Raw genomic sequence first — 17,215 nt, 5'->3', positions numbered from 1 at the left:
TTTACAAATATGATTCTATTCAAATAAAAGTCTATGTATGTGCAAGTCTGGACATGAACATTGATAAAGGTGTGAAAAATGATAGTGGTTCATCTCAGAGCAGAGGGATTTCACGTGATTTTTAGTTTCTTCCATATGGTTTTCTGCACTTAAAAAAATAATGTACATAGTTTCTTAAAACTTTTAAAAGATGAAGCTCTTTTTATTGTAGAAAAACCAACAATAACAAAGAAGGAATGAAAGGACTGGGGCAGGATGCAAAGAGAGAGGGATAGAAAGGACTGGGAAGTAAATCATAACGGAAATGGGTGTTCAAGAGAGACTCAGGAGGCCCGAGGGATTAGACAGTGCTGAGCTACATCAGAAGACACTGGGTAGAACTCCAGGACATAGTAATACTGGGGGAGGAAACCAAGGAAACGGTGCAAAGACTGAAGGCAGAGAGGAACTGGGGAACGTGTAGAAGAACACAAGAGAGCAGACAGGGTGAGAAGGCAGATGGCTGGTCAAGAGATGGGGAAGACCCATGAGACTGACTGGTATGGGAAGAGAGGATCACCAGGGAATAACAGAGGGCTGAGGAGTTTGGGAGATACTGGGATGAATTGCTGGAAATTAGAAGCATCTGGGATCCGACTGGGAGGGGTGAAGAATGAGGAAGCTATGGAGAGTAATGGAGATTTTGGAGAACAGAGAAGAAAACACAGGCTTTTCAGCTGACAGCCAGTGCTTCCAGCTCTACTGATATTTCACCCTCTATGTCTAAGCTTCCTCACCAAAAAGGAAACATTCTAATAACGCCTGCCTCACATGATTATTAAGTGAGTATTGAATAATGTAATCCATATTAAAAATTTAGTATAACATGGCGCAGAACATTAAGTACTCAAAAAATGTTTGGAAATATTATTTTGAACTGATTCTTAATTCAAAAAGAAGGTGTCTTGATAATAAAAGTTTCATCTCCCATCCAAGTATTTCATCCTATATCTTTAATAAAGAACTAATTTGCCTAAAACATGAGAGGAAGGGGAAGAAATCCAACCTGCTCTGAGTAGCAGTCCAAAGTTGAGCCCTCTTCACCACTTGACACGAAAAACAAAAGACCTTCATCCAATGAGACTTCAGTCTGTGGATTAAACAACAGGAAACCAGTATTTAGGGGGGAAATCAGTATTTTTTCTGCTGATTAGTGGAAGAAATACTTTTCTATAATATGATAAACAGTAACTGTCATCTTATTCACAAGCAAGGAGCAGCAAGAGTCTATCTGGTTCATTATTTTTTATTTAGGATTTATTTTGAAAGTTCTGGTAACTGCAATAAGAAATAGAATAAAGTAGAGCCCAAATCTTCTGCCTCCCAAACTATCTCTTCACTCTAGAGCATTAAGAGTATTACCTTAGAGTTTGATCAAAATGAGGGCCCCAGGCAAATTCTTCTTTTCTCTCCCTGTTTTTGGGTGCTTTCATGTATGCATGATCACACACAAGTACCATCCTAGCCAATCTACAGTCTTTTGTCGTTATAAATAGTTAAAACTATTAAAAGTGACATATCCTTAGTCATAAATTTGCTGACAAATAAGCTTTCATTTTTTGGTACGGTCAAGTCTGATTTTTTTTTTAGATTTATTTATTTGATAGAGAGAGCAAGTGAGCACATGAACGCACAAGTAGAGAGAATGGCAGGCAGAGGGAGACAGAGGAGCAGCAGCCTGATGCAGGGCTCAATCCCAGAACCCTGAGATCAAGATCTGAGCGGAAGGCAGATGCTTAACTGACTGAGCCACCGAGGTGCCCCAAGTCTGAATCTTTTAAATGTAAATCACATACCACTTCTCTCACACACATATTAAAATGAACTGTTTTTAGGGAGATTTGGGAAGAAATTAATTCTATAACAAAGAATAAAACTCATAGTTACTAGAAATTGAAGAAATTTAAATATATAAAATACAAAACTTATCTTGTTTGTACCTATAATTTAGCTGCCACATTAAAAGTCATTCACCCTGCAACAATGCAACATATCTAAATTGTCAGTATATACCTTATCTCCCTTCATCTCTGCTCATCAAAAAACCACTTGCTAAATCCTCAACTTCCTAAGCAGATATTCTTATCTAGCAGTCAGTATGGAGAGTCTGAGAAGCCAATTTCTCTTATTTTTCACCTCTTTTGATACTCAATGGACCGACTTTGACAAGCTTCCAACGTTTTATTATTCAATTACATTAAATCCAATGTAGGCACATTTTTTTATTTGTTGAATAGCATGTACACACACATCTTTTAAGTCTGCTTTTACTTTTAAATTTAATTAAAATAATTCTTACTAGGGATCCCTGGGTGGCGCAGCGGTTTGGCGCCTGCCTTTGGCCCAGGGCGCGATCCTGGAGACCCGGGATCGAATCCCACTTCGGGCTCCCGGTGCATGGAGCCTGCTTCTCCCTCCGCCTGTGTCTCTGCCTCTCTCTCTCTCTCTCTGTGACTATCATAAATAAATTTTAAAAAAAATTAAAAAAAATAATAATAATTCTTACTAAGCACTCAAGATGGGCACTGTGGCAGAGACAAAGATGAGTTTGAAAAATATCCTTGCATTTTATTTAAAATTTGTAGAATTAGTATCATTGCTTACGGCAGAAATGACTAATTGTTCATTATTGTCTTTTCTCCCATCTCTAATAATAGAATCTACTTTTGGGGAATGTGGGGAACCTAAACATTTTCCCTACATTCCTTTAGAGGAAATAATGTGTGCAGTTTGCAGGTCTTCTCCTGTAAGAAATCTGGCTCTTTCCTTCTTTCCCTGGGGCTAGCAAATAAAGACACTGGAGCTTTGCCACTGGACTCTGAGACGAAAGTCATCTGCTGTAGATGGCAGAAGTCACCTAGCAGCTAGGCTACTTATCTGTTAAACTAGAGAGAAATAAAACAGTCCTAATTATGACATTTTACTTGGAATCTTTTGGTTAAAGGGGCTCAGCAGCCTTCACCCTAAGTAAGATAGTTCCCCCAAATGGAAGTTGTTTTGTCATTTCGCGTTTCAAATATGTAATTACACATTGAATTGTAAAACAAAATCTGTAAGTCAGGGTATCTTTTATTATACTTTTTTAAGATAAAAATAATGTCAGGTAAGAACAGACAGTGACTGCAAATTGGCATGAGGGATCTTTGCGGAGTGACAAAAACAGATTATAGTGTTGAATGCATCATATAGTAAGTTTACTAGAATAATTAAATCATACACTTAAAATGAGGGAATTTTTGCTATATAAAGTATACTTCAATAAAGGTGTTTTAAAAAGTGTAAACGAAGTTATTTACCTTACGGCAGTAATATACATTATCATCAATGAGTAGCTGAGTTGAGGATTTTTCACCTTGATTAATCTGAAAGACAACATAAGTAAATGGCATGGAAAATTTAATCTTCACAAATATAGACATAATTGTGCTTGTAACTCTTTTGTCCAAAATGGATGAAAATCAAAATTTCTCAGTTTTTAACAAGTATATACATGTTTTCCCTTAAGTTGTCATATATAAATACCATGACCAACTCAACTTTTCTGGGCTTTAGGTTTGAAAAAAAAAAAGGATGGGAAAGAACTTGAAGCTTTTGGGATTTAAGGAACTATATCAAGGCTGAATTTTCAATCTTTTTTTGACAAAGAGAAGTTTATTATAATACATATTGCAATAAATAGTAAATATGAAAACAGGAAAGAAAAAGAAACATTACCTTAGCATTTTTTAGCTTCTCTCGTACTTTGCCTCTCAACGTTTCTATTACATTTTGATTTTCTTCTGCATCTAAATCTATCAAGAAGTCAATATAATAGAGTTCATGATACTTTCTTATAATAAAACAGCAACAGTGGCAAAAGTGCTTATTAAATAGCTAAATTGCATGCATTTCTAAAGATCATGACAATTACAAAGACTGGGTCATTGCCCCATGTGAGCTTAGAACCCAAGACCAAAGGCTTTTGTTCTTTCCCCTTTATTCCAATCTGGACTAAGTAGTCAGGACTGAAATTTGCTTCTTCTTGTAACTTTCCCCCCTACCTTCTATATTCTCAGCTATTGGAGACGATCTTTCTTTATTATCAGTCAAAAAAAAGAAAAAAAAAAAGCAAGCTCAAATAAGCATGAGAACAGCTATATTCTATGTAGACTGTTCCACAGGGTATACAAATAATAAAGCCAAGTTACTTCAATCTGATTAAACTAGAGAGAAATGAATCTGGAAGAAGAGAGATAAGCCTCTAGGTACCCATTTTAACTACTTATGTCAGTTCTGAAAAATCAGTACAATATTGTCAATCTCTATTTCTGCCAGCTCTCAAAGGATATGAAACATAGAATATAAAGGTTCCAGGGTAGTGTGTGCACTCCAAGCCACATGTTATTCTCTGTTCATCCACCAAATGGATTGAGAAAGACAGGGGTTTGGTTAGTCCTATGTACAGTAGAAAATTGAGGGCCCACTGGTTAGTCTGCCTTGCATTTTTCTTTTTCTTCTCCGTTGAGTACTCAAAGGTTGCATAGAGGCTAATGGAAATAAAGAATAAGTATAAAGCTGAATCACTATAGATAATGAGAATCTTCATTTTTAACCACAGTATTCCATGGTAAATTTTAAAATTACTAGTTTGTTTATATTCTACTCCTAGAACTCAGAATGGCAGATACCACAAAGTAAGAGCTCAATAAATATTTGGTGGATAAATGAACCACGGTTCAACCATATTTATGTATGTTTCCCCCTGAGATCTGGAGCTTCCTGATGCAGGTTTTTATGTATGTAAGTTTATGCAACCTCAAGCACGAGGGGCTTCTGGTGTTTGAGGAAGGGAGAGAAAAAATTTGATTTTTTACATGTATTGACTTTACTACTGTGTATTTTCTTATGTCCATCTTGTATCTAGGAAGTTTAGTTTCTGTTTGAACTCATTTCTTAAGAAACCTGTGTTCCCAGCTGAAACCTTAGGATAAGATTAGTCATTTACATCATTAAAAAATAGAAACCAATAGTATCAGAGTTGTGGTATACTTATTGAGAACCTTTCTGGAGATGCTTGTCTACATTTTCTTCTGCAGTGTTATCTTCTGACATCTGCAAAAAAGTTGGGGGGGTTACCTTACTTAATGTTTTGGCATTAAACATCTTTTCATATGTTCATCAGCCCTTTGAAAGTCATGACCTTTATTTTTTTTTAAAAGATTTTATTTATTGATTTGAGAGAGAAGAAAGCTCGAGAGAGCACAAGCAGGGGAGACGGAGAAGAGAGATCCAGACTCCCTGATGAGCAGAGAGCCCCATGTGGGGCTCCATCCAAGTACCCTAGGATCATGACCAAAGCTGAATGTAGTTGCTTAACTAAGCCACCTAGACACCCAAGCCATCACCTTTATTTATTTTTTTTAAAGATTTTATTTATTTATTCTTGAGAGATAGAAGGAGAGACAGAGCCAAAGACACAGGCAGAGACAGAGACAGAGACACAGGCAGAGGGAGAAGCAGGCTCCATGCACCGGGAGCCCGATGTGGGATTCGATCCCGGGTCTCCAGGATCGCGCCCTGGGCCAAAGGCAGGCGCCAAACCACTGCGCCACCCAGGGATCCCGCCATCACCTTTAAAATGCCAGTTCATACCCTCTGCCTGTTTTCTTAAATTTCACCTCTTTATCAATTGGTATGAACTCTTTAAATACATTTGATTTTTAAATAATTTCTCCCTGTAATACCAAAAAAATACCTTTTTATGATAAAATCCAATGGTTAGTTCTTAGTGTTCATATGTTGCCAACTTTATATCTTTTAGGAGGGCCATATAAGATCAGACATATAAAAACACTTTGAAATCAACACTCTACGCCTGTTAGTTATTACTTGATTACCCTGTAGCATCTGATAATGTTGGGCACCTTTATTTTCTGAAAACTTTCTGTATCATTGTTCTTTACTCTTTTACATCTCTGGTGACTTATTCCCTGTGTTCTTCAATGGTCACACTTCTCTTCATATCTTACATGTGGGCACATTCCAAGGCTTTGTAGAGTGTATGTATTCCCAGAGCTTCCCAAATCTGTCTCCAACCTTACTGCTATCCTGAATACCCTATTCTAGCTGCCTGCTCATATTTCTAATTGAATATCCTACCACTATAAAAAACTCAGTATGTTCAAATGAACATTTATTCTCTTTTTTTTATTTTTATTTTTTGATTTTATTTCTTTGAGAGAGAGAGAGTGAGAGCCTGGGAGCATGCACAGAGGGAGAGTGAGAGGGAGAAGCAGGTTCCCGCTGAGCAGAGAGCCTGATGTGGGGCTGGATCCCAGGACCCTGAGATCATGACTTGAGCCAAAGACAGATGCTTTATGGACTGAGGCACCCAGACGCCGCTCCTTTTAAGTTTTTTAAGCCTCAATATTCTGAAATTAAATCATACTAGCAACGTTAAGTTCTTTTTTAGAGCTATATAGACTATGAGTTTGTTTTTCATTTTAAGAAATACAATAACAAAAGACTATTTTTTTAATTTTTACTTTTATTTTTAAGAATTTGTTTATTCATGGGAGACATGGGGAGAGAGAGAGAGAGAGAGAGGCAGAGACACAGGCAGAGGGAGAAGCAGGCTCCACGAAGGGAGCCCGATGTGGGACTGGATCCTGAGACTCTTGGATCACACCCTGGGCTGAAGGCAGATGCTCGCTCACCCGCTGAGCCACCCAGGTGTCCCAAGACTCTTTAAATAACAATTAAAGTAAAAGACATTATCACAATAAGAGCCTAGTCTACAGATTTTCTGAAAGGACTTCAAAATCTACCAGTGCTTCCTGTATCACACTTAAGAACTACTGAATGAGAGATGTTCAGTATCTTCTTCAGTACTATTTTAAAAAATTGTTTTAAGATTTTATTTATTTATGAGAGACACAGAGAAAGAGGCAGAGACACAGGCAGAGGGAGAAGCAGGCTCCATGCAGGGAGCCCGATGTGGGACTCATCCGGGGAACCGCAGGATCACACCGAGCCAAAGGCAGATGCTCAACTGCTGAATCACCCAGGCATCCCTTCTTCAGTACTATTAAAAATAGCAAATTCTATTCTTTTTTTAAAAAATTAAGATTGTATTTATTTATGTATAAGAGACACAGAGACACAGGCAGAGGGAGAACCGGCTCCACACAGGGAGCCTGACATGGGACTCGATCCCGGGACTCCAGGATCACGCCCTGGGCTGAAGGCAGCGCTAAACCACTGAGCCACCCGGGCTGCCCACCTAATTCTATTCTTGATCAAGAGACAGCAATATCCTTGGTGTGAGGAAAGGTGTGAGGAAATAACCTTGGCAAGTGACTGATAGAGGTCTCCCTTTAATTTCCAATAATTTCACATAGCATTCCCAGGATTCTGCACAGTTCTTCATAACTTGCCATCCCCATCTAGAAGGCAGGGATAAAATATGAGTCTTAACTGGAGTTACTCCAAAAGACATATAGATATTGGCCCTGTAAATGTTTTGTTCACTGACTAAAAAAAGGGAAAACTTTTTTTTTTTTTTAACAAAGTAGAAAATGGACTGCTGGCTGAGAGAACAGGTAAATGAATTAATATTTACATAAGGGGATTAATAAACAACCCACCTCTAATACTCCTGCATAACTAATACATCAAAGACTATAATTCATTCTTAAACTTACTATTTTTTTAAATGTGAACTATATGATTAAAATATAGAACCAAATATATCACACTGTTCAGGATTATCCTACATTTATAACTGGGCTATTAGTATAATCAAGATCCTTATAAACTCCATTAATACCTTTTCTTTCATATCTTCTTTGAAATCCTTTTCATGATGGTTCTTTCATTTCTACTTTCTTTTTTTTTTAAGATTTTTTTTATTTATTCATGAGAGTCAGAGAGAGAGAGAGAGGCAGGGACATAGGCAGAGGGAGAAGCAGGCTCCCTGCAGGGAGATGATGCAGGACTCGATCCCAGGACCCCAGGATCATGCGATCATAACGTGGGCCGAAGGCAGGTGCTAAACCACTGAGACACCCAGGGATCCCCGACAATCAAAAAGTTTAGACACACACACACAAAGTTTAGACACAATCAGAAAGTTAGGTGGCAGAATCAAGAGGACTATATGTGTAAGTTAATAGCTTCCCTGTATATAAACATAATAGAAAAAGATCAGTTTCATAATAGCAATACAACAAAAATCTTTTCGAAATACCTAGGAATAACTACAATTAAAATATGTGGGAACCCTCCAAAAAATACAAAAATTTAGTGAGAAAAAATGTCTGATTAAACTTGGAGATATTCAACAGAGGCATGGAGATTAAGAGGCCATTATAATAGTCCCAATGAGAGGTGCTAGAGATCTGAATCAAAAACGAAAGTGGGACTGGAAGGTGGAGAAAATTTCATTTAAAAGGTAGAAATCACAAGATTCCAAGACGAACAATTAGATGTAGAGGACAGTGAGGGAAGAATCAAGGACTCCAGGTGTTTGGTTTGAGTCACTGCAAGGTAGTGTCATTTCAAGTATTGTCAAAGTAGGAACATAGTTGGGGTAGGGGTCAATAAATTCAGTTTTTGGATGTTGCTAATGGATGTTTACGGGACATTCAGGTGAGAAATCCAGCAGATGATTAAAAATACTGTACAGAACAGAAGAAAATCAGGCCTAAATTCTTTCTTTAACCATAAATAGACATTTAGGAAATTGATAGAAGACCCCTTAAAATATCTTTAAGAATCTTTCCTACTAACATAGCAAAACTAGGCAAAACAGGAATATGATGTCAGGAAAAGAGAATTTTTAAGTTACTTTGCTTTCTGCAAGAATGTCTTAAATAAACTTCAAATCAATACCTGGCTTACTGATACCTACATCTGTATATTTTATCTGCTAAACTAGGGGAAACATTAGTGATAGTACATCCTATAGATAAATTATAATAAATTTTATTATAATTTTATTTTATAATAAATTATCCTATAAGAAATTTGTAACAAGATATTATTTTATAGATCTGGAAATGTTTCTAACCAGGTTCACTTATCATTCCCTAAATGATACAAGATAAACAAATGATTATAGACAAAATAATAAAACAAAATAAATAAAATTGAAGATCTAGAAAAAATTTAATTTGCTTTTTTTTTTTTTTTTAGAGATTTTATTTACTTATTTGACAGAGAGAAAGAGTGCACATGCAAGTAGGCAGAGTGGCAGGCACAGGGAGAGGGAGAAGCAAGCTCTGGGCTGAAGAGGGAGCTGGACTTGGGACTGGATCCCATGACCCCAGGATCTTAACCGACTGAGACACCTAGGTGCCCCTGAATTTGCTTTTCTGAAAATCTTGCAGAAGCAAGGAAAAATTGTAACTCAGACTTTCACCTTCTAACAGCAATTCTATTCTTTTTATTGAAAAACTGGCTCCAACAGTTAAACCTAATCTTCTATTCAAGGTTATTGTTAATTTATAATTCTTATAGTTAAAGGTCTTCTTTTAAAATTTTATTTATTCATTAGAAACAGAGAGAGAGAGAGGCAGAGACACAGGCAGAGGGACAAGCAGGCTCCATGCAAGGAGCCCGACGTGGGACTGGATCACAGGTCTCCAGGATCACACCCCTGCCAAAGGCGGCACTAAACCGCTGAACCACCCAGGCTGCCCGTTAAAGGTCTTTCTAAAGGGTAAAGAAATTGAGGATTAGCTATTTTTGTATCAGATGACCTGGAGGTTCATAATCAAAACCTAAGAATTAAAGTCAAGTAGTTCATTCAGCCTTTCTGATCCATAGCAAAGATAAGGCAATTTATGTGTGTAAATGTTTGCCTCTTGCTTAGCATTCAGAAATCTCTGGGTTCTACAAATTTACCCAGTTGTGCCTTTATCACTATGGTGATTCCTGTAATGAAATTTTATGTTGTGTGTAAATTTAACATTCAATCACCTTGGTTAACTCTGTCACATGCCATTTGGTGTCAGGAGTTTTAGCAGAATAAAATTACAGAAAAATCTCTAGTATGTGGAATGGTCACAATATGCACGTTCTGATATTTGGTAACATTTCTTTGGTTAATTATGAACTAACTAGAAATTTGTTTTTCTTTTAGCTTTCTCCCAGCTCTTGGAAATCTTTCCAAATGCTTCAATCCACATTCCTTCCTTCCTTAGGAATTCAGTCCTAAATCCAACTTTATCTTTATTTTAGCTCATTTATTATCACATAGTATGACCAGTCCTTTCTGAACTCCATTATAGCAAGCAGTGTTTCTCAAAGCATGCTTTTCCAGATTTCTTTGATTTGCATTGTGATACTATACAAAAAATTTAAAGTCTTGTTCAAAGTTATGGTAAAATTAAGGCAATTGCTAACATTTTGAAAAAAATCTAAATTTATTAAATATATGGCATATATAGTGGTACTAAGGTATAGAAAAGGTGGAATTTAACGAAAAGAAATTCTACCATTAGGTAAATATAATAGCATTATTTCACAATATTTTACAGAAAGCATCGTGACTCCGTGTTTTGTCATCTCACAAATTTGAAAATGAATACTTTTTTGTTAACTATAATCTTATCTTCTTAAAAAAACAAACAAACTAGGAACAAGTGGCCTGACAAACGATTTTCTGTGAATTTATATATAATTCTTTGAAAGGCATCAAAACTAAATCATCCATTATACATAGAACTAAGTCCTCAACTCACCATAACCTGTTCTTATAGGTCAAGAAAGATTTGGGTTCACTTCCCTTGGGGCCTTAGGTGCATAAAGATTGATAAATGCCAAGAGGTTACAAAAGCTGCGGTATATTTTTAAAGTTTATATCTAACACACAATGAAATGTAATTGTGCCACTACCAAGTTAATTACAGGATTCATAAAAATGTATTAATTCATAGAACAACATGGCCAATAATGTCCAAAAACTGGACACAGGTAAGTCCGGTGATGTTGACTTTTATATAAACTTGACAATATATCTCAGTGTCTATAGTCAGAATCTCAACTGGAAAGTCAAAATGAGGCCCTTCCTGAAGATGAGGCCAAGAGACCGCCGTGTCAACTTCCCAACCTAAGTCGTGCTCAGCACTCTCGAACATAAAACCTTGACTATAGCCTGATCACCTTCCTTCACACTCCTTGCCACATCCATCCTTCGACGTTTGCAACTTTCCTCTAACCCTACACGTCTCAAAGCCTGATACAAACGCCACATCTCCCAGGAAATGGTTTTCTGCCTCTGACCCTTGTGTGATCTCCAAAGGCATCGTGATTGTAATTTTCGCTCAATACATCCTGCTTTGCAAGTTCACCTTTCTGCCTACCCTAAAGGGAAGACAAGAGCTGGGGTGCGGACTCATCCACCCTCCACCAACCCTATCAGGACGTTCAGCACAAAATGGCACCAATAAATAACATGGTCTTGGGTGTTGACGCAAATCAAGCACGACTCCGGAATGCTGTAAAATGGGACGGACGGTGGACCAGGTTCTGGGGACTACAAGTCCCAGCGGCCTGTGCGGGCCTGGTCTGGCTACAGGGGGCTACCTACCTCTGGGTTAGTGCACAGGGCAGGGCTGCAACCGGCCAAGATACCGGGGTGGGTGACAGGGAAGGCTGGGGGGCTTTACCAGGCAGCATAACATTCACCTGGAGGGCAGTGCACTCTTGCTATTAACGAGCAGTTAAGGAAGGACGCACCATTTACCGTGGATTCGGAGAGGTCACCAACCGCCCCGTAAGGCTTCTCGGCACCGCGCCCGCCGCCCGCGGAGCGCTCCCTCCTCGGGGATTGACGTCAAGGCGGTCCCGGAGCATGCGCGATGCGGCCCCTGAGCCGGGGGGGTCCCTGCGAGCGCGGAGCGTGCGCCTTCGGGAATCTTCGGTGCGCTACGTCTGTTCCCCGGCCCCCGGGACTGGGACTCGAGCTGAGGCGTCGGAGTCTGTCACTCCCGCCCCGGGCTGGGAGAAGAGGGCTTCTTGGACTTCAGAAGAAGAGCTGCTCTGCTCACCCGGCGTCTGGGTTGTGAGCCCGAGTGGTCTGTTCTGGAGGCGGCCTGAGCGGCGTGTCCGGGCGCGTGGAAGCCCCGCACCTCTGGCATCATGGTGAAGAAGAACAGCATCCCCAACGGGTGAGCACCGGCCGCGAGCCGGCTGTCCGCGGTCCAGCGGCGCCCTGCGCTCCCCTGCCGGCCCCTGCGCTCCCCTGCCGGCGGGCGGCGCGGAGGGGCGCTGCGGGCGCTCCGGGCACCCCGGGCACCCCGGGCACTCCCCTCCGCCGCCGCGCCGGGAGAGGAGGGCTTCTTGGACTTCAGTCGTCTTGGGAGGTGGCATCAGGTGCCAGGGGTTCGTTTTCTTTCCGGCGCTTGCTGGGAGTATAACCCAGGTAATACCTTTAAACGCGTTGAATCAGGGCATGCAGGACCTGCGCGCTCGTGTTGGGTCATCTTTGCTTAATAAACGAAAACAGCTTACATTATTTTCTTTTCCCAGCGACTCCCCCCGAGTTAAAATAACGAGTTAAGTACAATGTTCTGTGTTTTGAAACTTGTCCTGGGAGACTGGCGGAGGGATGAGGTGAGGAAACCTGCTGGTGAGGAGAGAGGCTCGCGTCCGTCCACACGTCCCGCCGAGGTTTCCCCGCGGCTCTGTGCCGCGGGCGTCGTGCTAGGCGCTGGGGTTCCGGGGGAACTCGGAGGCGGTTGAAGCTTGCCTCGGCCTTGTGTATACGGGAAAGGGGCGATGTGGAAGGGGAGAGAGCACGTCCCGGGGTACGTCGGTACGTTGTGGCAGACGTAGACCTAGAACTCGTTGCTGCCCGCTTTACCGTCTGAAGTGACTGCCTACCGCTAGGTGTGTCCGGGCCTCGAAACCCTTTGGCCGGCTTGTAATTCTGAATAAAATCCTTCATGGGTCTCCCATCTTGAATTTCTACGGCTCTTCTGCTGTGAGAATTTAGGAGCAACGGTAGTGGTGAAAGAAGGAAAAAGTCAATACTTTTTCCTTAAATAGCAATGTTATAGGTTATGTAGAATAGGAGTGCATATGCAAGTAACATGTAATCTGTGCTGTTCCTTAAATTCACCTAATTTCTCGAATTATTATACAGGACAAGTGGGTGGGGTTTTGGTTTTTTGTTGTTGTTGTTGTTTTGTTGTTTGTTTGTTTGTTCTTAAGATTTAAGTATTTATTTTAGAGAGGGGTGTGGGGGAAGGGCAGAAGGAGAGGGAGGAGAAAATCTCAAGCTGACTCTCCGCTGAGCTCGGAGCCACATGGAGGGCTCCATCACAGGACCCTGAGATCATGATCTTGAGATAATGACCTGAGCAGAAATCAACAGTGGGTAGCTTAAGGGGCTTAACCACCCAGGTGCCCCAGCAGGGGTACTGTTTTTAAAAATACAAATGATGTGTATTTACTGACATGTATTGTTATAACTACCCTTTCATGTGTGTTGTAAAGTATATATGCCCGAAGAATGAATAGGCTAAAATGAGGTAGTGTAGGACTTGAGATCTAATTGAGAGGGGTAAAAAAAAAAAGGGGGGGGGGGGACTCCGGAGTGGCTCATTGGTTGAACGTCTGACTTTGGCTCAGGGCATGATCCTGGTCCTGGGATAAAGTCCCATATCCGGCTCCCTGTGAGGAGCCTGCTTCTCCCTCTGCCTGTGTCTCTGCCTCTTTGTGTATCTCTCATGAATAAATAAGTAAAATCTGGGGGGAGGGGGGGGGGAAGAGGGTTAAAAAAATCAACCTTAAATATTTACTTTTTTAAAGATTTTATTTATTTATTCATGAGACACACAGAGAGAGGCAGACACACAGGCAGAGGGAGAAGCAGGCCTCCTTTAGGGAGCCTGATGCAGGACTTGATCCCCAGGACCCAAGGATCATGCCCTGAGCCAAAGGCAGACACTCAACCACTGAGCTACCCAGGTGCCCCAACCTTAAATATTTTCAAGTTTAAAGGAAAATAGTATTCGTCCAGCAGATATCTCACTGACTACTCATCTAAATCTTACTTGCCAAAGTGTTTGCTTCAGTTCTTCTTCTTCTTCTTCTTCTTCTTCTTCTTCTTCTTCTTTTTTTCTTTTTTTCTTTTTTTAGGTTGCTGTTCTTTAAAGGTCTGGACCTTTCACATGAAAATCTAGATTTCTTGAAAAATCGGATTTAGGAAACCAGATCTGTACATGGCAATAATAAATGATTTGCAGCTGTCTTCTCTATGAAGAGTAAGCCTCTCCAGTTTCCCATCCCTCTTTAGCCTCCACAGCACTGAGACTTAGCATTGGTTGACTTTTTATTATTTTATCATTTCTTTATTTGGGCCATGTTTTACTTAGGTATGTCAACCAGCCTGGCATTTGAATCTGTAACTCTGGCTGTAAAGGGTAAATGAGAGGAAGGAACTTAGTTCAGTATATTACTTGTTTCCAGAATAAAACATCCGATTGAATGTTGCCAGGCAGTGCTATGAAGGACTATTTTGTTAAAAAGCCTGGTTACCTTCCATAATGTGAGCCTCAGAAAATGACACCACTTCAGATCTCCCTATAGTCCCTTAACTTCATGAGTTGCAGTTTTGTCATCTGAGTAGCCTGAGTGATCATAGTATATACCCTGTCCTACTGCCCACCTGGGATTATGGTAAAATGTGACTGTGAAATAGGAAAAATGCTTTGTAGATTCTAAAGCCTCTAAATGAACTAGTTGCGAGTTTGCTTGAGATCTTCTTTCTCCCTGTGCTTCTCCCCCGCCCTCTAAAATAAATAAATAAATCTTTAAAAACAAGAATTAAAAAATGTACAATTGCCCCTTTAAATTATGCAGTATTTTAACGAGTTTTTAAAAAATGTCCTCTTCACTTGTTCTGATGGAATACTCTTTTTTTTTTTTTTAAAGATTTTATTTATTTATTTGAGAGAGAGAGAGCACAAGCAGGGGAAGAGGCAGAGGGAGAGGGAGAAGCAGACTCCCTGTGGAGCAGGGAGCCCAACCCAGTGCTTGATCTCAGGACCCTGATATCATGACCTGAGTGGTCTCCCATCCAAGTACTAACCAGGCCCGACCCTGCTTAGCTTCCGAGATCAGACGAGATCGGGCGCGTTCAGGGTGGTATGGCCGTAGACATGACCTGAGTGGAAGGGAGATGCTTAACTGACTGAGCCACCCAGGTGTCCCTGTCTTTTTTTGAAGAGTGGAATACTCTTTTATTAAGCTGTCTGCCTTATTATTTTTTTCTTTGAGAAATTTCCCTCTGTCAGAAGGTCAGTTCCTGATGATTATACTTTGGATCCAGTTTTTTTCCAAGTAAAATTCTGTTCCTTGCTATATGAATCTTAATAGGTATTGTATATATTGTGACAGAATAATCACACTGAGGATTTTTACTCCTCATTCCATTTTATTCATACTCAAAATAATTTGGAATCCTTAGTCCTATCATACTATGTTTTCCTCCACTCGTTTGCCCATATTTTAGAGCTTTTCTATCACAAAACCAGAGGGTCTGCCATGAGGACAGCTATAGCTCTGTATGGGGATGAAAGAAAGTCTTTGAGGTCTAAAATTGGTAGCACAGTACTGTCATATTGATTCTTGCCAAACGTTGGGTGAATTTAAGCTGCAACCTCACTGAATAATGTAAATATTCAGAACAGATTTGTATTTTTCAAGCAGTATTTTATAAACATACCATCTAGAGATCAAAATACTGCCTTATGTTCCATACTATTTCTTTCATTCTTCATGGAATGAAATTTGTGAGTTTCTCATGAGATTGTAAGCTTTAATCTTTTTTTCTGAAAGTCCATATTAATGACAGATGAGTATAAACATCATTAATCTTTTTATTCTGAGATTCATTGATTGCCTGAGTTTCTTGAAGTCCTTTTTACTTTTTAATAATGTAGTCAATAAAACTAACACTGTTTAACCTCAGCAACCAAATAAAGTCCTAGTGTCTCTGGAAACCTGATACCGAAACAGTATTATAAGAGTTTTATTTATCAGAGATCAGTAAATCCCACCCTTCTTCTAGTTTCCATCATACTTGATAATCACACTGATCATTTCTTAAAGCCTTATCCCCATAGTTTCTCTGTTGATCATCTGATTGTCAACCTTCTTCCAGAGATATTAACTCTTTCTCTGGATACCCCCTATGTGATGTAAATAAATTCCTCTTTATACCCATCTTTTTTTAAAGATTTTATTTATTTATTTGAGAGAGAAAGTGCAAGAGAAAGCATCAGCTGGTTGAGAGGCAGATGGAAAGGGAGAGGCAGACATCCTACTGAGCAGGGAGCCCGATGTGGGGCTTGATCCCAGGACCCTGCGATCGTGTCCTGAGCCCAAGGCAGATGCTTAACTCACAGCCATCCAGACACCCCTATCCCTATCTATCTTCTTACAGAACATCTTCCTTCTGATATTTGGAACCTGACTCTCCCATAAGGTCACTGTTTTTCTAGCATCTCAACACTGGAAGTCATGCTCCACATACCTCAGAGGGCATTGATACGCTCCATCTCCTCATTGCCGTTGCTAGGCCCCTCCATCCTGCCCTTGTAAAACAATAGAAACCCTCATCTAATTACCATCTACCTTCCTCTTCACCATCATTTATCGGCTCCCTGGTCACTCACTCACTTTTATTAATGAATTTAGCACCCAACTCAGCGTTCATTACTCAAGTCCTATAAGATCATCGTGGGATTAAGGCAGTCATGTGTATCACACAGTTCCAGCACCTGAAATGACTGTCTGTGGGACCTGAATGTCTAAGACTATTCCATATTAAAAATCCTACACTCCAGCCTTGTCCTCTCATCTTTGTTTATTCATCTCTCCTTCTTTCTTATTTTTCTATATTTAATGTGACCTCATAAAGGCCCTGCCCCTTGACTACTATTTTATTATCATCAGCCTCCACATAGATTAACTTTCTTTCTTGTCTAATCACACTGCTTGGTTTATTATTCACACCAGTATCTAAAATTTCCTTGCCTAAAATAATATATATATAAGAAGAAGTAATAAAATGTCCTTGTTTTTTGTCATTCCCTACTTTTGCTTTTCGCTCTAGTTCAGTTTAGTCATTTGCTTTTTCAACTCATATCTAAAGATAATCAAGTTCTAGTACTGAAAATCACAA

The 17,215-nt window shown here is 39.9% G+C and overlaps 2 protein-coding genes and 1 pseudogene across 7 annotated transcripts in view; 1 reads left to right on the top strand and 2 right to left on the bottom strand.

Annotated features, from left to right (window-relative positions):
- The window catches only part of CC2D2B (coiled-coil and C2 domain containing 2B), a 109,848-nt gene extending 98,002 nt beyond the window's left edge, over positions 1-11,846 (bottom strand). The window contains exons 1-5 of the mRNA XM_025991204.2: positions 11,761-11,846; positions 5,079-5,130; positions 3,754-3,830; positions 3,336-3,401; positions 1,046-1,129 (exon numbers count right to left, since the gene is read on the bottom strand). Of these exons, the coding sequence (XP_025846989.2) occupies positions 1,046-1,129; positions 3,336-3,401; positions 3,754-3,830; positions 5,079-5,130; positions 11,761-11,763 (282 nt within the window). The 5' untranslated portion in view covers positions 11,764-11,846. The remainder of the gene's footprint in view (positions 1-1,045; positions 1,130-3,335; positions 3,402-3,753; positions 3,831-5,078; positions 5,131-11,760) is intronic.
- LOC112914182 (uncharacterized) overlaps positions 11,596-17,215 on the top strand; it is a 49,426-nt gene continuing 43,806 nt past the window's right edge. For 3 of the 6 annotated variants that reach the window (XR_011997519.1, XM_072739635.1, XM_025991192.2), the window contains exon 1: positions 11,596-12,191. Coding sequence is in view for 5 of the 6 variants with exons in the window: in XM_072739635.1 (XP_072595736.1) it covers positions 12,163-12,191 (29 nt within the window). In the remaining variant the exon portion in view is untranslated. The remainder of the gene's footprint in view (positions 12,192-17,215) is intronic. The other 3 variants (XM_025991197.2, XM_072739637.1, XM_072739636.1) reach the window with 3 other exon arrangements.
- LOC112918075 (5S ribosomal RNA) lies at positions 15,066-15,188 on the bottom strand (annotated as a pseudogene).

The sequence above is a fragment of the Vulpes vulpes genome, chromosome 15 (assembly GCF_048418805.1).
Source record: "Vulpes vulpes isolate BD-2025 chromosome 15, VulVul3, whole genome shotgun sequence".
In the NCBI taxonomy this organism is placed as follows: domain Eukaryota; kingdom Metazoa; phylum Chordata; class Mammalia; order Carnivora; family Canidae; genus Vulpes; species Vulpes vulpes.
The sequence above is the reverse complement of the archived record's forward strand: the minus strand, read 5'-3'. Positions and strand labels throughout refer to the sequence as shown.